The 24,375-nt window shown below is 39.6% G+C and overlaps 2 protein-coding genes across 8 annotated transcripts in view; both read right to left on the bottom strand.

The window, feature by feature from the left end:
• Nucleotides 1–661, bottom strand: part of LOC127569274 (uncharacterized) — a 106,869-nt gene extending 106,208 nt beyond the window's left edge. The window contains exon 1 of one of the 2 annotated variants that reach the window (XM_052013759.1): nt 465–661. In XM_052013759.1, the coding sequence (XP_051869719.1) occupies nt 465–501 (37 nt within the window). In that variant the 5' untranslated portion in view covers nt 502–661. The remainder of the gene's footprint in view (nt 1–464) is intronic. The other variant, XM_052013760.1, reaches the window with a different exon arrangement.
• Nucleotides 662–3,460: 2,799 nt separating this feature from the next.
• Nucleotides 3,461–24,375, bottom strand: part of LOC127569273 (BEN domain-containing protein 2-like) — a 53,071-nt gene continuing 32,156 nt past the window's right edge. For 4 of the 6 annotated variants that reach the window (XM_052013753.1, XM_052013755.1, XM_052013754.1 and 1 more), the window contains 4 exons: nt 23,982–24,103; nt 15,685–15,892; nt 12,058–12,261; nt 3,461–5,010 (listed from right to left, as the gene is read on the bottom strand). In XM_052013753.1, the coding sequence (XP_051869713.1) occupies nt 4,736–5,010; nt 12,058–12,261; nt 15,685–15,892; nt 23,982–24,103 (809 nt within the window). In that variant the 3' untranslated portion in view covers nt 3,461–4,735. Of the gene's footprint in view, nt 5,011–8,972; nt 9,029–9,214; nt 9,379–12,057; nt 12,262–15,684; nt 15,893–23,981; nt 24,104–24,375 lie in introns of all 6 variants that reach the window. The other 2 variants (XR_007956171.1, XM_052013756.1) reach the window with 2 other exon arrangements.

Below are 24,375 nucleotides of genomic sequence, written 5' to 3' on the forward strand. Positions count from 1 at the left end.
AGCCGAAGGCCATAGCAACGAGTCCGAGTCGCCGCAAAGAGGAATACAAGAGAATGGAAAAAAAACATCCCAATTAAGTTTCTTCCAAATCCACCACCGTTTACGAAAAGGCACACAGCTTTTCCCCAACAGGGGGAGGGAGAGAGACAGACATATATTCCACGATCTGGCTACATTTCGCTTTCGACTTTTTTTTGTTTCCGTCAGGTTACATTTAAAACATTTTCGTTTTTATTTAAAAAAAGGATAAATGCTGCACTCGGCTTGAAAGCAAAAGAAAAGCGTTTAAGGCTTTGGGTCCGGTGGCTGCAGTGCATTGGGAGAAGGGGTGAGAGGCAGACACTTGAGTGACAAACGGCCCAAAGCATCACCATTTTCGACGGTCTGGTCCCGTGGACTACGAGAAGGCGCGGGCTGCAGAGGTCGGCTGCTTAATGCAGCGAACATGAATAAGAGCCACTTACCGTCGGGCTGCGCTGAGGCGGACCGCTCACACTCCATCCGTGGTGCACGGGGAAACCCGGCGAGCAGGCAGTGAGCAAAGGCGGCCGAGCGTTTCCCTCTTTGCCTGATGGCGCTGTTCTCCCCCCCTCTATCGCCCACGAACGCCTGATGAAGATGATCAGTGCATCCATCAGCATCATGGGCTTTCTCGCGAGGAGACTCTGCTGTCTGCAAACACCCGAGGCGGAAGGAGTAGCCAGCCAGATCGGTGCTGCCATCCAACCCTCGCACCGGGAAGCCGGCCGCTCGAACAAACCACTTATTCAGCCCCAAACTTGTGCAAAAGGGTGGGGAGAAAAGCGTTAACGTGTCGATTTATCCCTGAACATTTTTGCTCATGCATTTCCCTGAAGAAATAAACTTTGGAATGGAGTGAGGTAAGGAATGATCGCCGGTGTGTTGATGATGGTCGAGTTTTTTTTAAAAGGAAAAAAAATCGTCTGTAGTTCCACTGTTTGGACTGACCAGACCTGAAATGTTAACTTTATTTCTCTTTCCACAGAAGCTGCCTGACCCGCCAAATGTTTCCAGCATTTTGTTTCAGCTTTCCAGCGTCTGCAGTTTTTTTTAACCGTTCATTTACTGGCCTTAAAGGGCTGCATTGAGGAGAACACCAAAAGGAATATTTTGGTAGGAGGTGGGACCTCTGACCCCATGAGGGCAGATAAAGGCTCAGACCCTAAATGGACACACATCCTTTGGAAAATGTGGAGATTCCTAAAATTCATCCTGCAAAGGACCCCTGACAATTACTTTCTTTTGCAAAATGGTAATTAGATGGCATGCGATTTTCCTTCATATAGATTTTGTTGTGAAATGTGTCTGATCAGTGGGTTTTTCTGACAAAGTCTACTGCAGAGTGGACGCATTGACACGTGAGAAGGGAAGCATAGGCTCTTCACGAATTGCCTCTGGAACTTTCTATAAATACTGCAGCCCAGCGAGTAGTAACAGCCTTAAAGTAATAAAACTTGTTCATTCGACTGTCACTCTAACCTCTGTCTGTGGTCTCCTGCACTGTTACAATGAGGCTCAATACAACCTCAAGAGAAAACACTTCACTATCCATCTGGGCACATTACAGCCTGCAGGACTTGTTTCAGGGCTGGTCATTCTTCCCTTTTTCTTTCAATTGTATAGTCTAGCCTGCTGGGCATGTCCCACTAGGCCAGAATGTACTACATTAGCAACACATTACATAGACAAGAGTTTAATTGGCACATTTCACCCTATCAGAAAAATGCCCTCCATTCCACCCATCACCTCAGTAGTGAGGTGGCATACTTGGTTAAATGCCACTAAGGAGTCCTAGTAAAACCAAGCTCAATAGGCATCAAATACTTGCATGGTTGAAGTCCTGCCTTACACAAAGGAAGGTGGTCCTCATGGCAGGAGTTCCTCAGGATAATGTTTTAGGTCCACCCATCAGTGACCTTTCAGTTGGAGGTGAAGAATGGGAATGTTTGCTGATGACTGCAGAGCTATCTATTTCCATTTATAATCCCTCAACAAAAGAAGCAGGAGTTGATCAATACTGGAGATTCTTCCTCTGCTGGTTCTCCAACAAACAGCAGAAACCTCACAGAAAACTTGCACTATCATGACCATTTAATTATAGCTTTAATCCTTTTAACTCCACCATTTCACCCATGCCTTTAATCATACCCGTGTACTAAATTGCTACCTTACAATTCTCTCTCTCAAGACTGCCCTTAGTGTTCTCTCTTGACAAAATTTTGGAGACCACATTTTGACGTCTTTATTCAAGATCAATTTCTTTGACTATGGAAAGCACCTTAATGTTTTCAATGATGAAGCTGCTAATAAAATGCAAATAATATAGTTGTGGGCATCCTGTGGCAAAGGGATCAGTCTCTGCACCCTTCCCATGAGATAGTGGCACTCTCGCATATAAGGTACATCCTAACATCTGAACCATAAATTCTTATTTTGTGAAGCAACTTCATGTGTCACCTTATTGAATTCCTTTTGAAATATCCAGATATTTTCACTAGTTCCATTTCATCTATTTGCAGTTATGTCTTCAAAACAAGAAGTAGATGGACAGGATAGTAACTTCTTGGATGTCTTGTTTTGTGAACAGGAACATAAATCTTTAACATCCCAAAAAGTCAAACTACTCAAGATTTGCACAGATTCTATTCCAGGTTCAACATCTCCTCTGTATCTAGTGGGTGCATAACTGGGGTACAGCAGCAACATTTCAATCCCTTTCAACCCAGATACTCGTAATCAAAACCAAACCTTTACAGCTAATGTGTGGAGCCAAGAAATGTATTTATTTTTACAACAATATGGTCTTCCTCCTGTTGGCTAGTCAAAAGTTTAATCTTCTCTTGCAGAGGGCAAGCTAGATACTTGAAAAATTTGAAAATTAGCTGTGGTATTTGGATACAAACAAATGGCTCATTGCAATAAAAACAAATGACCAAATGACATTTTGTGTTGCTTCCTGAAAAATACCAGTTACTCGTTGGAATGACCACCATTAATTCTTGGTGATTCAATACAACAGATGCTGTTAGAATCTACCTTCAACCTGCTCTGGGTTGTAACCACTACTCACCCTGTGAAATACAGTAGCAAGCCAAACTGTCCATCATGAGCAACCATTGAGAGAGAGCCTAGAAAATCTGAGAACTGGGCATTGGAAAATGGGGGATGAACCTGGTTTGCAGAAGGGGTGAGGGAGGTAAACCTTTGGTGGTGCTTGCTCCCTTATTGTAATCAGAATGCTGCACTGAACTAAACGATCAACTCAATAAATCAATGCCAAGTGAGAAAGTTGCTGATTATCAGAGCTTGGCTGCTTAGACTGGACATCTGTACAACAGAGTTTGCTTGGACAATTAAGTGCCTAATGGGTCCACAAAATTTCAACATATGGGGGGTGGGGGCCTTCTTCTAGACTGTAGATAGAAAACTGAAAGTAAAATTAGATACAGAAAATTTTATTATAGCTCTACAAGAATACGATTTGTAGTCTTAAGTTAAATCACGTATAAAGAGTGCCAGCAGGAAATATGTTTAACAAAATGATATTCATTAAATGACCCTTCAGTTTTTGTTTTACAATTTAAACATCATACTTCTGAAAAAGGCAAAGCATTATTGGCTCTGAAGCCCATCCTTCATTCATACACTGTTTATACGTCAACCTTTGCTGCTGAATACTTTAAAAATCCAGCGTCTTTATCAAATACCTCAAGGTTGGGGATTAATCGAGCCAGGTGGAAAGATTACCTTCCACTCAAACAACTCAAATAAAAGGGTCATCCGTGGTTTAAACCTCAATGTTGTTTTCTATTGCATAAATGTGCAGTTTTTTTGTTTCCCAGAACAGCAATCCCAATGGCCTCTAAGTGACATGAGGAATTTAGTGACAACAATGTGGAAAGTATTATACTTGTAAACGACTGAGTCAAGACTGTCCCAAACTCATATTACACAGGGTTTTCATAAAATATGTTCTCTTATTAATTTGGGATGAAGTCAACTCAAAACTCCACAAATGTTGAACAGCTGCATCACCTGCTTCTCCCTTCCCAATCCAAACACTTTACATTATTTTCTGATTGCACATTTTCTTTTCCTCAATAATGTTCAAATCCCAGGGCTCCAAAATAGACCAAATTATCAATCGTAGCCATGATAGCTCTTGCTTGGTTAGTTAACATCTTTACAGCAATGAAGTATTCTGCCTTGAGAGGAGAACGAGGAACACTTTTGTTGAGGTGCATCAAGAACACAGGAAAAAAAATACAACTCAAAGCAAAGATCAAAAATCTTCATACAAGCATCACTGAGTGAATTTCATAAAATAACTTTGAACATACTGTCTTCTCCCTGTAAGTAAATTTCAGCAGCAATTCACAGTAAGGTTACTTCAAATGTTCTGTTTCAATTCATCAGTTTGTGTGAGTGTTTTTGCTACTTGCTCTGCTATAATTATCCCCCCCCCCCCCCCTTATTGCCATTCTGCAATTCATACTTTTGATTACTGCATGAATGCAAACATTGACAAGCACACAAAAATAAAACTATAGTATTAAAGCACAACTTTACATACTTGGGGAGCTCAGTCAAACTCAGACTTCTTATAAACATAAATAATTATGTATGCTTCCTAAGACCTTATTCTTTCAAACAATAGATTATTTATTTTCCCTCAAATTTATACTTCATTTTTCATTTTCAGTATCCATCCCTTTTAAGATGATGGTCGGAGGATGTTTGTGTCTCCACTGAATTTTTCTTGGGGGTCAATGCTGTGAGGAGTACCAATTTTATTGCTCTGATTGCCTGGCTGTTTCTTGTAATACAAACCAAAGTACTGAGGATGCTGTTTCTTGTAATAGCCTGGCAGGGACTTCCTGAGGTCATGCCTTATGCTGCGAATGGAACTATTTATAGCAGCCACACAAGCTTTCCAATCACGTCCATTCTCACGCAAGTCGAACACTGGATAAACTTCTTCAAGAAATTCTGTCAATACAACAGAAACAAGTTATAAACACTGATGCTCAGTAGCAAAATTAATAGTTATACATGCTACATCTAATCATGATTCAGTTCCCTTAATGTACAGACAATGGGAAAATACACCTAACCTGACTGGTCTTAGTTGTATTCAACTCATATTTTGAAGCTAGAATAAATTGTTCCGATGCTAAAACTGCTTAATACATCATTGGGATCTCTGGTATTGCACTAACCATAAACTAAACACCTAAACAAAAACATAACATTTCTTCCTCTATTTAATTATTCCTTTTCCACTGTTTTCTTTCATAAACCCTCACTTAGAAAACAGCTTCATCTCCTTTCCCTCCCAACCCCCCCACCATTAGAGATACGGTATCTTTACAAAATTGCCAATTGTATTGGTCATGATTGTCTCCCAATTTTGATCTTTTAGCTCATGAAATGACAAGGATCCAGACAAAATACTAATTTAACTGGAAGGGCAGGTATCCAAACATTATTGCAAGAATTCTCTTCTAAATCATGGAGCAGAAACAAATCAAGTCATCAAATGTTAAACGGAAGTCAAATCTCCCAGATAGTTATTTCATTAAAACCTGGTTCAGAATTCTTAAATCTACATGGCTGCTCAGCCAGCTGATGACATCAGTATTGCTGGACAGCAGAATTCCCCTCTACCTGGTTCCAAGTGGGAAAGGAAAAATCTTGTTTCTACTCATAACTTGAAATCAGTGTTCTATTTTAGGCAAAATATCAAAGCCAGGTATGGAAGAAATTTGCTGAAACAGTGTCAGGGATGAGAAATGACTAACAGACTTCTTTTTAGATAAAATTGCATTTAGTAAAGGTAATCTTGGAGTAAGAACTTTCACAAATCAGCAAGTCAGTAACGAGATAGCATGAATTCAAGATCAACAAAAACAAATTATGTGAATTTTTTAATGCAACATTGACAGCATATTGGAATGCCCCTGCTAGGAATATTGCTGGTAGTGGATGAATAATAAAAAATAGAGTAAGAGCACGAGGAAGGCCATATGATGGGACAATATCCAATATCTATAAAAGGAAAATAGTCTTCTCCACTAGAAAATATCAGGGCCTAGAAATCCTACACAAAAGCATAAAGTTTACATGCCCTTCTTAATACAATTCTGTTGGAAAGCATGACCTGGGACTTATTGCTAGCTCCACAAAGTTTGCAACATTTTCACCAGATCCTCAGTGCTTCTGAGAGGCTAATGGACAGAGACATCTGCATATGTGTAGTAGTAGTCAATAGTGCAAAGCACATGACGAGGTGCTACTTGCCTGATTTTTAAGCATGTATAGCCTGTGGTTAAAAGGATGGTAGTGAGGGGGAAGGATCAGGAGGAGTAAAAAGGAGTAGGTCTCAGAAGGCAGAGCCTAGTACTGGTAACCCACTTCAGGTGGGCGATGGTGGCTTTCCCACTGGTGCCCCCAAACAAGTTGCAATCTACATAATCTTCCTCACACAAATTTCACTCTTCTTCCCCTCACTTCTGGCCTGACCCCTGCAATTTCTATCTCCCTTATCCCATGGAAAATATATACATTTCTCTCAGTTTGCAGAGGAGAGGCTTTTGCACACATTCATCACACTCACGTTAGAAGTACGCAGGCAAGATCTGTAAAGAAAAGATCCTTGGTTTGCCAAGCAACAATCATTTACTGCTGCTTCCTTCCAATTGCACAAGAATTTCCAGGCCTTAAACCTTTATAAAATAATCAGGATGATGTACTCCAGATCCAAGTGAGCAACAATGGTGAATAAAGATCTTGAATGGATAATCTACTGTCTTTGTGCATGATGCATCAAAGATAAGCACTCTTTTCTCCCACCTTTGTTCTGTATGTACTGTATGATTTTTTTAACCATAGGCAAGTTAAAAACTGCATCCAAAACATCTGGTTTGAAATTAAGATTTTTTTTTGAGAACTGTTTAGAAGGTGACAGCAAAGCAGTACTTTGCAGGGGCAGAATATTTGCTGCATCTCAGAAGCAGTCCACAGGACATTTTATTTTATGCAAAGTGATCACAATCAAGGCAGAATTAACCTGAGCTCAACTTATGCTTACCAGTTTTGGAACTTAGGAGGTGCTTAGTGATAGAATTATTTAGAAGTATTACCATCAATTTTTTAATTTAAATTTTATTTACAGCGTGGTAACAGGCCCTTCCGGCCCAACGAGACCGCACCGCCCATTTTAAACCCAAATTAACCTACCCATATGTCTTTGCAATGTGGGAGGAAACCGGAGCACCCGGAGGAAACCCACACAGACACGGGAGAACATACAAACTCCTTACAGACAGCGACGGGAATCGAACCCCGATCGCTGGCACTGTAATAGCATCGCGTTAACCGCTACGCTACCGTGTTGCCACCGTGAAGCAAACACCTACCTAAAAATATGTAAAAACTGCTGTATATCAGCACTCTAAAAGGCACCAACAAAAACGAAACTTGCATCTAATTCATGACAGAATTATGATCACGCCATAAATGTCTTCTAATGAAAGCTTCAGGTGCATTGACATGTAAAAGCAATTTGAATAACGTATCCTGAATTTGGTCTTGACTGTCTGAAATGGATCTTATTTACTAGATTAAGTTCAGATTCACAAGAAGCAAGCTTCAAAGAGTGAAAAATAAATTTATAGAGGTATAATGGAGCCAATGGAAGGTTTCATGCATCACATACAAAGCTAGATGTAATAAAGCAACATGATTAGAAAAATCAGAATTTATGGCTAGAAAGTAATTTCTGAAATATGATAGAACTAATCTCCTCAGAATCACATGACCTTGACAGATAACATTGTCCAAACATTAAGACCAAAACTACTCAAGGCACAAAACCTTCACTGAACAGTCTGACCCTTTCAGGACAAAAATCAGCTGTGCAAACATCTAATATGAAATGGTGAAAGATCCAAAGAAATTCCTGACTTTCCTTGAACAGATAGCTTTACAAAGTTTCACTGGAAAAAAACCCAAGTAAAAAAATGTTCAAACTTGTTCAACTAAAACAGGCAATTAAAATGAGATTTTAGATAACCTATGCATTTTTCCCTACATTATGCAAATTTTATTTCTGTATTTGTAAGATGCACATTTATTATAGACGATGGAAAGCAAAATACATTTTTTTGAGAAACACACTGGGCTTTATTACACATTCACCCCTACCCCCAAAGTTCCCATGCTGGTATCTAACTATAAAATTGAATAAGGCGACCATAGCTTTGGCCTAATACTATGATATTTTAAAAAATTTAGCTGGGTCGCAAATGATTACCAGTCTACCATGGATGACCCAAAGAAATTACTAAGAAGAAAAAGAAATATCTTGAAGGAATGGGATCTCAGGACCAACAGTCACCCGTGAACTCGTTACAGTAGAACTTCCAAAACAACAAATGTATTTCATGCTCTATGTTATTGAAATGTCTCTTACAGGAGAAAAGTTTCCTTTAAGTAGCCTGCATTTCAGAAGATTTCGTGCAAGTACAAGTGTGGACCATGCAAAAATTAACAGCTCCTTGTTTTACAAATGGTTTTGCAATCTCCATATTTGTATCCATCAAATGTGTTATTCTACATATGGGATTAGAGGGGAAACAGTCAAGGTTTGAAGTTAGTGTTCAGATGAACAGTGATTAATGCCAGGGAGGAAGTTAATATTATGCTCTTTAAAGCTGCTCTGAATCTACAATAGCACAACACATGCAAAAATTATGGTTATAGCATTGGATCCCCTTAAGAGATCTCTGAGCCTACAAATGAAATGGCACCTGTTTAGTTAGGCCCATTAACATGTCAGTGAGCATTTCGTTCAAGGGCCACTGCTGCAAAATGCTCTTTGAAATATTTTGGTATGCCATTGAACAGACTTACAAGAATAAGCAGGCTTTTTAAAAAAAAATGCGACTCACCATTGTGAAGCACATAAAGACATCAAGAGTGCAGCCTGGTCACACAAGAGAAGTGGCTGTGGACAACAAGAGGGAGGCTCAGGGACGTGTTGAGAAGGGCGAGTGGAAAAGAGAGATTGGAAGGGTTGGTCACAGTGCTGGTGTGGCAGTTAATCATTAGGGAAGTTGAGCAACAATCATGACGGAGGGGTCGATGGGAAGGGCCCAATTGAGACCCAGGTAAGAACTTAAAGGGCACCTACCTCTATAAGCTGGTACCTGGCAGGTCACCTAAAGCATTCTCAGATACCTCTGCATGAGTGGCCACACCATGCAATCATGGATGAAAATCACAGGCACGCCATCTTGACATGTGCTGCTAGCTGCTCGTCTCTTTCCTATATTACCAGCTATACTATCCCAATGGCTAGACAACAATTCAACAGGAAATAAAAAAAAAATTTTTTTTAAAGAACACAAAAATAAATCTCCATGGATTGGTGTGCAACATCTGTCTTAGGATCTTTTAAGTGACTTCAGATAAGTAATTCACCTCTACAGTACTGTCTTATCTTGGCCTTCTATAGATTGCTGCACTTCTCCCTGAACTTCTTAAGACTAAAAAAAACCTGGGACATTTTGTGCCAGGACAGAATGTTCTCAATGCCATGTCTTATCTGAGACTATCTATCTGAAAGCTTCTGGGCAAAAGATATTTTTAAAATAATGTACTTCAGCTCAGCAATTATTTACAGCATTTTATTTGCAGTAACTAGCCCTTCAAATGTCAAACTATTACAGTCCTGCTGCTCTTTCTAGTTAGGGGAAAAACTGTGTCCTAGTACTTGTTCCCTGGAGAGCACTCTCTAACCTCATTCTAATGATATCAAACTAAAGCATGCATATTCTGCTCCCTATTCAAGTAGGCAGTAAAATAGGTTTCCAGATTGGCAGTTGCTTAGTTACAAAACCAGGAATTCAGCTGATAAGCATTTCCACAAGATATAAAAAGTTTATGTTTCATAATAGAGGACAAATGTATAAATATAAATAAATCTTTCACGTAAATAGACTTATATAACTTGCCACTAGAACAAATCAGGGAGGGGTAATATTTAATTCATATTTAGACAACAAACTGGTGGAACAGATTGACCTGGAACCTGCCTAATTTCCTTTGCCTTTACATGAATGCAATGCTTTACTTGTCCTGTCACAAGGAATGCCCTGGAGTGTTTTCATGAAGGCAGCATTCAAATATGAATGTCTTGTAAATGATAAAGCGCACATGATATCTTCAGTTTATATCTTCTAGGCGTAAGCCATGTCCCAGTGATAGCAAACTTGCTTCTGAGTGAGAAACTCCTGTTCTACATGACAGCCCAAAATCCAGGTTGACAATGTACTGCCAGAGGCTCTGACCCTTGGAACAGATGTTAAAACTAAGTCATCTGCCTTCTCAAGTGGATGTAAAGTCCCCATGGCACAATATAAAAAAGAACAAAGGAGTTATTATGAGTGTCCAGGCTGAGAACTATCCCCTAATGAGCATTGCTAATGTTTATAGGACCCTGCTCTGTGTAAGCTGGCTGCTGAGCTCTCTACCCAAGTAAACTTCATTGGTTGGAAAGCATGTTGGGATGTTCTAAGGTTGTGAATGATATAACCTATACTTTCATTCTATTATATATTCATTGGTATAAACTTAACATTTGATATTACTTAATGATTTTTCTCTTTCATTGAACAAGGCAGATTTGAGAGTAAAAATAAAATACAGATTGCTTTCTTAGCTTCATGCATCATACTGCTAAGTGCAAAAGTAATTTAAATATTTTCATTAGTTTAATTTCTTTTAAAAACTTTTTATTAATCTCCACCTCTGGACTATCTTAAGTGCTCTTACAGATAAATTGAAGGAGAGATTGTGTGCACTTGAAGTGATAGTGGAAATAAAATAATCCTGCTAAGAATCTTATTTTCCTGGCTCATCCCAATCTTCCAACTACTTACAAATTGGCAGCACAAAAATTGTCTTGACACTTGTAACCAAGTGAGCAAATAGTTAAGAAAAACAGAGTGCAAGGGGTAAAAATATTACCTTTCATGTGACACAGCAAAGAGATTCCACAGCATTATATGGAGAGGGCAGTACATTACAGATTATCAAAACAACAGTCACATTTAAATCATGGAACGAAGCAGGAAGAGTATTGCTTCATTTACTCCCTAGAAACAAGTTCACCACTTTGGATGATAGACTGGCAGTAGATACCTACCCACTACAGAAGCTGCCCAATTTAACATTTTATTATTGTAATGTTGGATTAAGTGAATTCTTCCATGGATGTGCAGTTCTACCCATCTAGTGCTGGTTCCAAGTCTGGTGTCGACTGTATATCAAGGGGTAGCCAGATGTATAAACTACTGTCAATCAGGATGCAGATCCAAGAAACAAACGTAGCTAGGGCATACACTATAGATGGGCACAGCCTTAGATCATACAGCATGGAAACAGGCCATTTAGCCTATCATGTGCACGCTAAGCAGTGGGCACTCATCTGTATCAATCCCATCACCCAGCACTTGCCCCAAAGCCTTCCATGCCTGGGCAATTCAAGTGCTCGTCTAGATACTTCTTAAATATGGTCAACAACTCTGCCCCCACCACTCGCTCCAGCAGTGCATTCCAGATACTCACCACACTCTGTGTGAAAAAGATCCCCTCACCACTTACCCTAAATCTATATTTTCTAGTTTTATTCACCTCTTAAGGGGAAAATTTTCCTGCTGTCAATCCAATCTATAATCACACATAATTTTCAATACCTCAAGCACATCCTCACTTACCACCTTCGCTCCAAGGAAAACAGACCTAGCCTAGCCTAGCCTAACCAAAAGCCAGAGAGCTGCTAACCCCAACAACAACCACATTTTGATAGGACAAGCAAAGAAAAACAAAGGCTTAATGAAAATACACTCAGAATATTTGAATGTTATTAATTTTTTGTATTTGATGTAGATTTGTCAGCAACTAAGCACCTTTAATACTGCCACCTCTTTTACAGTCTCCACACAAAATTCAAATTATATTGACTATAAGTACCTCGGATAGCACTGATTTTGTTGCAGTCTAAAGGAGCTATGCCCCGATCTAAATTTCCATATACGTTGCTTCTGATCAGCACCTCCTCAGGAAACAGATGTCGAACTAGGCATCGGGCTGCAAGCTCTGGTCTTGATCTTTGCTTAGCGACATACACAGCAGAGTATGGGAGTTGGACTTGCCGAGCTGGATTACCAAGAGTTTCTAAATGAGGAAAAATGGTCAAAATTCTTATTTAAAACAAAACACACATACGTACATGCATATATTTAATCACACATGGCAGATACATGCCTAATGTACATTAATTTCTTAAATGCTCAATTATAAATTCAAGCTGTGTTTTGTTCAAGCACCATGAGCAAATTGGTTCAATACTTCATTTGTTGATTATAATTGATTAGAAATTAGTCATACAGAGTGTTAGTAGCATTGAACCTTCTGACGTACACTGTTATCTGCAGATGTTCATAGGGATGAGATCAGCAGGTGAAAATGACCATGTTATTTAAATTTGAAGGGCCCAACAACAATACACTAATTTTGGAGGGGCTGAGAGAGCATCTTTCTGTGGTTCACTTTATGGGATATTGGCATCACAGGCAACATTTATTAATGATGGAGATGATGGTGGTGACCCACCTTCATGAATTACTGCAGTCCTTCTACTGAAAGTGCTCCCAATTCTATTGGGTTGGTAGTTCCAGGAATTAGGCTCTTTGATGATGAAGGAACAAAGATACATTTTCAAGTCAGAATGGTGGGTGATTTTCAGGGGATCCCAAGTGCTGGTGCATCATTGCCCTTCCTGATAGTTGAGGTTATGAGTTTAGGAGGTGCTGTCAGAGTAGCCCATGTGAACAACCACAGCACATTTTGCAGATGATAAAATTCTTCAGTCTGTCCTCCAAGGTTGAAGGTGCTTCCACTACAGTTCTCTGGGTTCTAAAGGTAGATAGGATGGCGAAGAAGGCATGTGGCATGCTTGCCTTCATAGGTCAGGACATGGAATATTAAAGTTGGGATGTTATGTTGAAACTTAACAACATACTGGTTAGACAGCACTCTGAATATTGGGTGGAGTTCTGGTTGCCACACTCTAGGAAGGATGCAGTTGCACAGAACAGAGTGCAAAGGGGATTCACCAGGACATTGCCTGAACTGGAGGGCTTTAGTTCTGGGGAAAGATTGGGTAGGCAGAGTTTGTTTTCCCTGGAACGAGGGAGCTGAGGGATGACCTGATTATGGACCATTATGATGATACAGGAGACTGCTGGAGGAACTGAGCAGATTGAGCAGCATCTGTGGAGGCAAAGGGATAGTTGACATTTTAGGGTAAGACCCACCATCAGGACATAGGGTTATTTCCAGTATTTTCCATTTTATATCAATTAGCTTAGAGCTAAAACCTCACATACATCAGCAGGAATTCCACTCTCAAATAAATGTACTAAAGGATAGTTTTGTGCTGGAGGAAAGTATTTGGATGATTCACTGCCTTATTCTATGTGTGCAATTAGGCAGAGCTGTGGAAATTTTGTACCCTTTTTGAAAAAAATTCATGTTTGAACCAGGTTCTTCCAATGATTTGAATACTTTCCACACACAAACTCAAGAATATTACTCAAGTACAAGTGACAATTCAGGATGTGGACATCACTGGCAATGGCCAGCAATTATCATCCATCCCCAATTAGCCTTGAGAAGTTGGTGGTGAGTTGCCTTCTTGGAGCTCTGCAGTCCTTCTTGGACAGTCACTTTCACACTGCTATTGGGTAGGGAGTTCTAGAACCCAGTGATGGAGGAGGATCGGTGATAAATTTACCAAGCCAATAACAGAAATGCTGTAAAAACTCAGCCGGTCAAGCAGCATCTGTGGAAAGAGAAGCCACGATGGTTGTGTAACATAGGAGAATTTGCAGCTGAAGGCATTCTCATGTGTCCCCAGCTTTGTCCGGGGAAGATTGGAAGGTACCATTAAGTAGCCTTGGCAAGTGTATTTTGTAGAATGTTCATACTGCAACTGTAGTGCACTGGTGCTGCAAGAAGTGACTATGCTGGTGGGACTGGATGGGGTGCCAATCAACAGAATGCTGTTAAGCTTCTTGAGTGTTGCTGGAACTGCAGTTATGCAGGTAAGTGGAGAGTACACCATCATGCTCCTTACTTGCAGACTGGGGTCACAAAAAGTGAATCATTCATTGCAGGGAAGCTGCTCTTGCAGCCACAGTGTATTGTGGTTGGTTCATTCAAGTTCCTGGTCTATAATGACCCCTTAAAGTGGGGAATTTGGCAATAGGATGAGTAAATGTGAAGATTCTTCAGAACAATTCCTTGCATAACCACCTTAATGATAATGGTGCTGCTGGACTCCAGGAATCCTCTTGAACTGCTCCCTCACTGCAACCAACATCAGAAACAAGAAAGTCCACGCACACAGCCTGCTGGATTTTTGTAAGCATCTTTCAAGCTCAACAACAAGCAATGTCACTTCAGCACCAATTGCAAAACCCAAGCTGAGAAATCAGGAGACTAAATCAGCAGCAACTGCTGTTGTTAATTCCACTCTGCTGAAGTACCAGCAGAGTAGCTCTTAGGTGAATCAGTATCTTCATTGGATCCAGATATAAAGGAGGAGTGTATTTTTTTCAAATGTTATAACAGAACAAAAGATTTTGTTACGAACCAGAAACAAAAGAAACACACTGAGTCATGATTCAGTGTTAAAAACTATTTTATTAATCACTACTTATGATAATAAGAAAAATAAAAGTAAAAATGTTAGTATGTTAGAAGTAAAAATGTTAAACCTTGAATATTAACCCCAAAAACTAAACTCTTCGTGTGTGTGTGGCAAAGTCCCAAACTCCAAGTCCAGGAATGGTTCTTAAAGTTTAGTTCAGCAAGCCATAATGCGAAACATGAGCAAAGGCTTCTTCAACAACCACCGTTGTCTGAAGATAAGACGTAGATGTAGAGAGAACATAGAGATTAATTACGAAATCCAAATGTTCCACAATGGAACCCAAACGACACCTCAGTGTTTACTCGGTAGTGACTTCCTCACCCCGAAAAGCATCCGACTCGTGGTCGTCCACACAAATACCTGTTTCCTTCTACAGGTCAGAAGCAAAGTGAACTCCACTAGATTACTTCCAATTTCCATACGTGGATTGCAGTGACAGACAGTTATTGTTTCTCATCCATCGATAGAGAAACTAGCAGGCTGGTGTCTCTCTCTGTCCTTTCTCTCTCTCTCTCTCTCACACTGACTGACTTCAACTGATTTCTTCAACAATGTCATTACGTCCTTTATCTTCTGTTGACGTAAGCACGCCACACACATACACACACACACACACACACACACACACAACTACTCTATCTTAAAGGGACATTCACCGAGTCCGTAACATTGTAATTAGTCATAATTTTTTGTAACCATTTAAATTAGGTCTTGACAAAAAGATTCCCTTTTAATTAAAAACTCCCACAGATATCATGTACATTATTAGTAATAATCCCTAATGTTTTGAATGAACAATTTACAACAATGCAGTTCTTGGATATTTTTAAATAGCTCATGAAACTACTGGTTAAAATTAAAAGATAAGCCATTCTCCATACCTTTTGGTTCAAAAGCTCTCTGCTTATCACTCTCAGGTACAGTAGTAACGTCTTGCTGTTTCCATTCCTGTTGCTGTGGCTCAGTAGTAATTTTGGGCTCCTCAGGTCTTAATGAAGGGGTCAGCTCATCTTCACCGTCGGAATCCAGATTTACACACACTTGTGCTCCTTCATATCCCAAAGCTTTACCATTATCATTTGTGATGTTCTATGGCCAGAAATAGTGGTGAACAGGATTAACATCTGCTTAAATTGCATCTAAACATAGCATTTAGTCTCAAATGACCAGCATTTTAAAAACAGATTTGTGCTCAATTGGTTTAAAAGGACTCAAAACCAGATCACTTTACCAAGTGTATAAGCACAATATACAATTCTACACTGAAAAGTTCTATTATGTTGATGTACACAACAACAAGACTAGTAATTTATACTAGTATAATTGGTATAAATGGTATAATTGGTTTTGTATAATTTACTACCTGGATGTATATGGTCATTGAGCATGAGCAACACCACACCACACTAGAGGAAAAGATTTTTTTTGGTCACCAATATATCGAGCACATAAGAGTACTGTTGTCAAAGAATGTTTTAAAAATAATTTGCAAACATGTAGGACTCAACTGTTTGCTGCTCATTTAAATCATTGAATAGGTACAGCAAAGGATGGTGGCATTTGGCCCATTGAGCCATTGCTGGATTTTTGTTTGAGCAAATCGAGTTGTCCCACTTTGGTCTCTCTACATTGTCCTCCAAAGAATTTTCCTTCCAGTACTTAAATGATTCCTCTGTGAAAGCCTTGATTGACTCTGCTTCCACCACCTTTCCAAATCATAACAACTCACTGTAAGCAATAGCTGATGGGGCAAGGCGGCCAGCATTTTGCGAGGTGTGCTGCTCCTTCCACCACTTACACAGGACTTTTGTGTGCTCCCAACATATGGGCACGAGGTTCTCAATATCATCCTGTATGCTCCTTCTCATACATTTCATGGAAGCTTTGAAGACATCCTTGAATCTCTTTCTACACCCTCCCCCAATCTGCCCATGAGAGATCGGAATGTAATGTAAGTTTCAGGATCCTGGTGTCAGGAATGCCAATGACATGGCCTGCCCAATGTAGCTTACTAAGAGTAACTAGGGCCTCACTGCTGGGGATGTTGGTCTAGGAGAGGATGTGATCTTGATTCAATTATTCTTCCAGTGAACTTGGAGCACTTTGCAAGAACAGCATTGGTGGTACTTCAACTGTGTTTTGAGATGCCTGCAGTAGGTAGTCAAGGTATCAGAAGCACATATATTAGGGGAGGGATTTTTGGACACTCTCAATCGTCTCAGCTGTGATGAGAACAACCCAGCTTCTGAAGTCCATCCAGGCAACTCAAGTCCTTCATCTCGAAAACTTTCTTGTAAACAGGTTCTGTAACTTCTCCAAGGCATTCAAGTCCATCCTGATCGATTTTCTGACGAAATTACTTTTGCAAAGAACCTTGTATGATGGGCGCCACTTAAAAAAATCTAACAAGTATTTAAGTTAGTGGATAACGGGGAATGAAAATCATGTCAGGGCCATTTGTCTTGGTTTTTTTGCCCCCTTGGTACTTCAATTTTAAAATCTTTCAGAGCAAAGTCAAGAAGATACTCGGGAGAAATGGTCTATATCCTTCATGAAGTGTTGGGAAAACTCAAGAACAGAGAAAAAAAATTATAGTGTGCAAAGTCATCTTTAGTTGCTAATGCTAAAAGGAATGTTATCTGTCCACTGTTTACTCCTTCCAATATTCACTTCAAATGAGGTCAAAGGAGTACAAACACTGATAATAATCCAATTCTAGAAATCGAGATGACTTTATAATCCTTTAGGAAGAATTTACTACTTGCAGAAAATAAATCTCCAGTTTTAATTGTTTCCTGTCTGTGCAAGAGAGCTCGAGTGGTGTTGAAGGAATCCAACATATTCCTTTTGTTGCTAAATTCATCCTAAACTTTTTACACATTACGTAAATGTATGAACACAGCGATATTTTGAAATTCATGAGAAGGTTGCAGTGAGCTCATATTTTCAAGAGGCTAATGGCAGTGTGATGTAAATCATCCAGTAATGTGCAACAAATTGCAGTTAATGGACATCTACAGTCACAAATTGCTGGATTTATTACACATTAATGATTGTGTGCACTATTATTTTCCCAGATAATTCTTAGTCATTGAGTATTTTGAATACTAAGATTTTATTAGGGGACACCTTGTCTGCCACAAATCAATTATTCTGGTAATTTGGCATTTTGTAATTTAGATTCTAGAAGTTGGTTCATTAAACATCAACTACAGCAGGGAGCCAACAGACAATCCATACAATCTGGAAAGGAATGAACACAGGAAAATTGTATGACTGTTACTCTATTTAGAATTTAGTAAGCACCATGAAGAATGAGTCATTCCTTTCATTACATCCCTTCACCTCATCTCTTCTCCCCGCGCCCCTCCCCCCCACTTCTATGGCCACCTGGGAAATTTCTGGCAAAAACAACAACAACCTGCTGAAGGAACTCAGTGGGTCGAGCAGCACCTCTGACGGGGAGTAGAAATTATAGACATTTTGGTTTGAGATCCTACATCAGGACTGGGAGATTTCTGCACTGATTTAGATCTAGATTTGTCAATCAACTCCATCAGGTAGACCACTAGCATTTCAATGTGGAGCACCATGGAGACACGATGGGCTTAATTAATATTGATAATGGGGGATTCAGTGATAGTAGTGGCAATGCCATTGAATGCTAGGGGGTGATAGCTGGATTTTCTCTTGTTGGATATCATCATTGCTGGCACTTGTGTGGTACAAGTGTTACTTGTGACCTATCAGCCCAGGCCTGGATATTGTCCAGGTCTTGCTGAATTTTGACATGGACTACTTCATTATCTGAGTTGTCGTGAATGGTGCTGAACATTGTGCAATCAATGAACATCCCTACTTCTAACCTTGCAAATGAAGGAAGGTCATTGAAGAAGCCACTTGAAACAAGGTAGATGAGCTTATAGCGCAGTTAAAAATTGGCAGGTATGACATCGTGGGCATCACAGAGTTGTGGCTGAGAGAAGATCACAGCTGGGAGCTAAACATCCAAGGATACACATCTTATCAAAAAGACAGGCAGGTGGGCAGAGGGGGTGGGATGGCTCTGTTGGTAAAAAATGAAATCAAATCCTTGGCAAGAAGTGACATAGGATCAGAAGATGTAGAATCCTTGTGGGTAGAGTTAAGAAACTGCAAGGGTAAGAAGAGCCTGATGGGAATTTATGTACAGGCCTCTGAATAGTAGACAAGAATAGTACAAATTACAGCAGGAGATAGAAAAGGCATGGAAGAAAGACAATGTTACAGTGGTCGTGGGGGACCAATATGCAGGTAGATTGGGAAAATCAGGTTGGCAATGGATCCCAAGAGAAGGAATTTGTAGAATGCCTATGAAATGGCTTTTTAGAACAGCTTGTGGTTCAGCCCACTAGGGAAAAGGCAATTCTGGATTTGGTGTTGTGCAATGAACCAGATTTGATTAGGGAGCTTAAGGTAAAGGAACCCTGAGGAGGCAGTGATCATAATATGATAGAATTCACCCTACAGTTTGAGATGGAGAAACTAAAATTGGATGTATCGGTATTACAGTTGAGTAAAGGTAACTACAGAGGCACGAGAGGGGAGCTGGCCAAAGTTGATTGGAAGGGGACCCTGGCAGGGATGATGGCAGAGCAGCATAGGCAGGAGTTTCTGGGAGTAATTCAGAAAACACAGGATCATTTCATCCCTAAAGAAGCAGCAGCAGTATTCTAAAGGAGGATCAGGCAACCGTGGCTGACAAGGGAAGTCAAAGACAGCATAAAAGGAAAAAATATTGCAAAAATTAGCCAGAATCTAGAGGATTAGGAAGCTTTTAAAAACCAACAGAAGGCAACCAAAAAAGCAATAAGTGGAGAAAAGATGAAATATGAAGGCAAGATAGCTAATAAAAGAGGATACCAAAAGTTTTTTCAGATATACAAAGAGTAAAAGAGAGGCAAGAGTGAACATTGGACGGCTAGAAAATGACGCTGGAGAAGGAGTAATGGGGAACAAAGAAATTGCAGACAAACTGAATAAGTATTTTGCATCAGTCTCCACCATGGAAGACACCTTCAATAAGCCAGAAGTTCAAGAGAGTCAGAAGGCAGAAGTGTAGTTGCTATTACTAAGGAGAAGTTGCTTGGGAAACTGGAAGGTCTGAAGGTGGATAAGTCACCTGGACTGGATGGACTACACCCCAATGGAAGAAACATTAGTAGTGATCTTTCGAGAATCACTAGAGTCAGGAATGGTTCCAGATGACTGGAAAATTGCAAATGTCTCTCCACTCTTTAAGAAGGGAGGAAGGAAAAAGACAGGAAATTAAAGGCCAGTTATCCTGCCCTCGGTGGTTGGTAAAATTTTAGAGTCCATAATTAAGAATGAAGTTTTGGGGTACTTGGAAGCACATGATAAAATAGGCCAAAGTCAGCATGGTTTCCTTAAGGGGAGATCTTGCCTGAGAAATCTGTTGGAATTCTTTGAGGAAGTAACAGGCAGGATAGACAGTCAGTGGATATTGTTTACTTGGATTTTCAGAAGGCCTTTGACAAGGTGCTGCACATGCGGCTGCTAAACAAGGTAGGAGCCCATGATATTACAGGAAAGGTACTGGCATAGATAGAAGATTGGCTGATTGGCAGAAGGCAAAAGAGTGGGGGCCTTTTCTGGTTGGCTGCCGGTGACCAGTGGTGTTCTGCAGGGGTCGGTGTTTTTATGTTATACGTTAATGATCTGGATGACAGAATTGATGGTTTTGTGGCCAAGTTTGTGGATGATACAAAGATAGGTGGAGTGGCAGGTTGTGTTGAGGAAGCAGAGAGTCTGCAGGAGGACTTGGACAGGGTGGGAGAACAGGAAAAGTGGCAGATGGAATACAGCGTAGGGAAGTGTATGGTCATGCACTTTGGTAGAAGGAATAAAGGCACAGACCATTTCCTAAATGGGGAGAGAATTCAGAAATCGGAGATGCAAAAGGACTTGGGAGTCCCAGTGCAGGATTCCCTAAAGTTAACTTGCAGGTTGAGTTGGTAGTAAGGAAGGAAAATGCAATGCTAGCATTCATTTTGGGAGGACTGGAATATAAAAACAAGGATGTAAGGCTGAGGCTTTACAAAGAAACGATCATTGCCCTCTTTAGTTGACTTGTAAATTTATTCAGGAGTGCAGTTCAAAGTATCTGAAGTTGGTGTTGCAGAGTGGAAAACAACAGAAAATATTATATTATGTGGCTAAGCACCATGAATACAGTTAATGGCTTCAAGTCATAACCAATCACTTGAATACACTATTTTTGGAAAAAAATATGCAATAAGCAGACACTGATAATGTAATCATTTTTGTTCTTAAAATGCTTCCCTTTACATCTTAATAAAATCCAACTGGCAATCAGGAATGTTTAACCAGCTGAAAGTCAAAACCTACTGGGCTGTGTCTGTTGCTTGCACAAACAGCAAGATACAGAGTTCACTAGTTTCATCATATGTACCTAACAAAACCAATGTAAATAATTTTCTTCAGGTGATACACAGTATTAATATGCATTATTTCCTGATAGTTTGGGCCAGGCAGTGACAATTCCCAATGGCTTTTTACTTTGGTCATCAGTTGTGTCACTCAAGATTGGCACAGTGTTTTGCTTAAGTGATTTCTAATTATCACTTGAGCAAATTCTGGTGGAATTCATGACTGCACGATAGTGGGGGCAGATGGGTCTAATTTAAATCCTTCAGTGCCAACATTGCTCATTTAGGATATTCTGGACTTCACTGAGTGAATGGACCAGTTGATCCAGCTAGCCAATCACTGGCACTCACCCCTTGCATTTTTCTCCAGAGCCTCACTTGCCTTTTGCAGCACTGTGTGGCTGATTGACATGAAGACCTGGACTTGGCCTCAGTTCATGGATGTTCAGGTCCTTATCTGGAATACCTCAATGGTTTTTTTTGACAACTCCCTGTGAAAGACCCTTTTAACCATTTCTGTTTCTAAATGCTTCTGATAATCAGCTAAACAAAGGGCTGGATTCATGTTCAATTTGACCCACCATTTAAATGTCTCTGAAATCTGACATTTAAAAACACTTCAAACAGATTTAATCCAAAGTATAAAAAAATTGCTTAAACATCTTCAAGTGCCAAAAAAAACTATGAAGTAATATTTATAATAAAGGCCCCACACTTATCTGCATTTACTTTTTCAAGCAAGGTTGAATCCAAATCAAGTTACTAACCTGTACTGAAAAGCTAAGTACAGGTTTATATTTTCCTTAATGGTTTTTAATTAATTTCTATCACTTAAAAAAGGTGATTTAATTAAATGTTGAAGTGTTACTGATCATAGATATTTAAAATAGCTCAATGGCTTTTGACAGCAGCAGTGCAAGGAGTAGGACCTCAGGATTACTGCATGAAGCCTGGCCACTGCTCATGGACTGCTCTGCTTTGTCTCATGGCAACAGCAGTCAGCTCTCCAGAACAGCTTGATATGCACTACTGCAAAAAATAAATGCAGCTAAAGGTCTGGTGTAGGTGGAGGGCAGGTCCAGTATGAAGGTCAGGTCAGATCAAGCATGATCTAGCCTATTGTTGAGTTTATTATTTAGCCTAGTTTGGGGATGCATTATAAAGCAGACTGAGGTTTAGGTAAAGGGAGAAATAATGATTTCCTATGTAGGAGAAAGATTTATGGACAAATGTGGGATTGGCTGAAATAGTTTCTACTAGCATTCACCATAATAAAGCATTATGAGAAGAGTGCAATGAAGCAAGAGGCACCTTCTCGTGTGATGATGTAAAGTGTAAAATTGGAGGAACCCAGAAAATCAAGACTTTAAAAAACTTCTGAGGGAAACTGTTTCAAACATAAAAATTAGAAGAAAGCCACTTGGCCCCTCTAGCCTGCTCTGCCATTTAATAAAATCATGGCTGATTTTATTGTAATCCCAAACTGTTTCCTGTAACAGAAAACAAAATACCTATTTATTCCAATACTCCACTAAGGAAACAAGACTGAAACTCATGCTAATCCTCATAAGTAAGACTTATACCTTACGTAACAATGGGTATTACATTATTAAGTAATGAATTCTTCTCTGTTAAGTGAAAAAGTAACCTTGGAATAACCTTTCCACAGAGGATTGAGCAATATTTACTAAAGCCAAACTCTGATTCAGGCAGTTTTGTAGTATCTATTGGTTCACATTCTTCCATCAAATACCCAAATATTGAACATTAGTCACTACTTAAAAACTTCAAAGTCACCAACCAAAACAAAAATCATATAAAGAGATAGGGAATGTAGCTCAAAACTTCACAAAATCAGAGTGTTAACTTATTTAGTATTGCTCAAACCTCTGTTTCTAGTGTGGAAGGTTATCCAAGTCCCTTAGTTATTCTGTTTTCCAGCAACCCCACAGAGCTGACAAAGTCTTGGACAGATTATCCTTTGGAAAGTATTGCTTGAACATTTATTTGTACAAATTTAGCAATAAGTCATAGAGTCATAGAGAAATACAGCACGGAAACAGGCCCTTTGGCCAATGAGTCCATGCCGACCATCAACCCATTTACACTCGTCCTAAGTTAGTCCTTTTTTTTAAAAAATGATATTCTCCACATTCTCATCAACTCCCTCCAGATTAAACCAGGAACAATTTACAGCAGCTATGTAACCTACCAACCTACATCCTTTGGGATGTGGGGGGGAAACTGGAGTACCCAGAGGAACCCCACGTGGTCATAGGGAGAATGTGCAAACTCTACATGGCCAGAACCGGAGGTCAGGATTGAACACGATTCTCTGGAGCTACAAGGCAGTGGCTCTGCAGCTCTGCTACAGCCTTGGACAGAAATCATGAGGAGGAATACTGGATAATTTTAACCTCTCTAGTCAATGAACATCATCACTAACTAGCCTTCAAATTGCTGCTCTGGTTGTAATCATAGATTAAAAAATTTAATCTGGAATATTCTTAAATCTGAATGGTTTAATACCACATCAAAGTTACATCTTTATCCACTTTCCCATTGCAGGAACCATTTTAGCTATTCTGAAACTTCCTTACCCCCTCATTTTTTAAATGCACTTGCTTTCAAACCTTTTGTCTACATATCTTAAGCTTATGCTCAAGCTGATGTGCACTTGCCCATAATGCTCTAAAATGATGTTTTTACTCTCTATTGACTCTACTTACTGCTCCTCTTTGGATTTCACAACGCAGGCTGCGTATCATGGAGTTTATACTGGTGACACAAATCTTCCAGTCTTTGCCTTCCTCACTCAAATCATACGTGGGGAATTGTGTACAAAGGAATTCTAGGCAAAAAAAAAATGAAGATTCAATTTTAAAAAAAAAGCGAATTTAAAACTTGTAAACTTTTATCCCTGGCATCAAAAGCATGCAATTTTTTTTAATAATATAATTTATTTATAATAGTTGTTTAAAAATTGCTTACAATCAATCAGGAACATTCAACTTGTTGACTTAGACATTTACACTGATCCAGCATCAGCACACAATTTTTCATTGGAAATGACGATACACAAATTACTTTTTCTAGGCATTAAAAAGCTCCAGTTGATTCATG

Source organism: Pristis pectinata, chromosome 4 (assembly GCF_009764475.1).
Source record: "Pristis pectinata isolate sPriPec2 chromosome 4, sPriPec2.1.pri, whole genome shotgun sequence".
Taxonomy (NCBI): Eukaryota; Metazoa; Chordata; class Chondrichthyes; order Rhinopristiformes; family Pristidae; genus Pristis; species Pristis pectinata.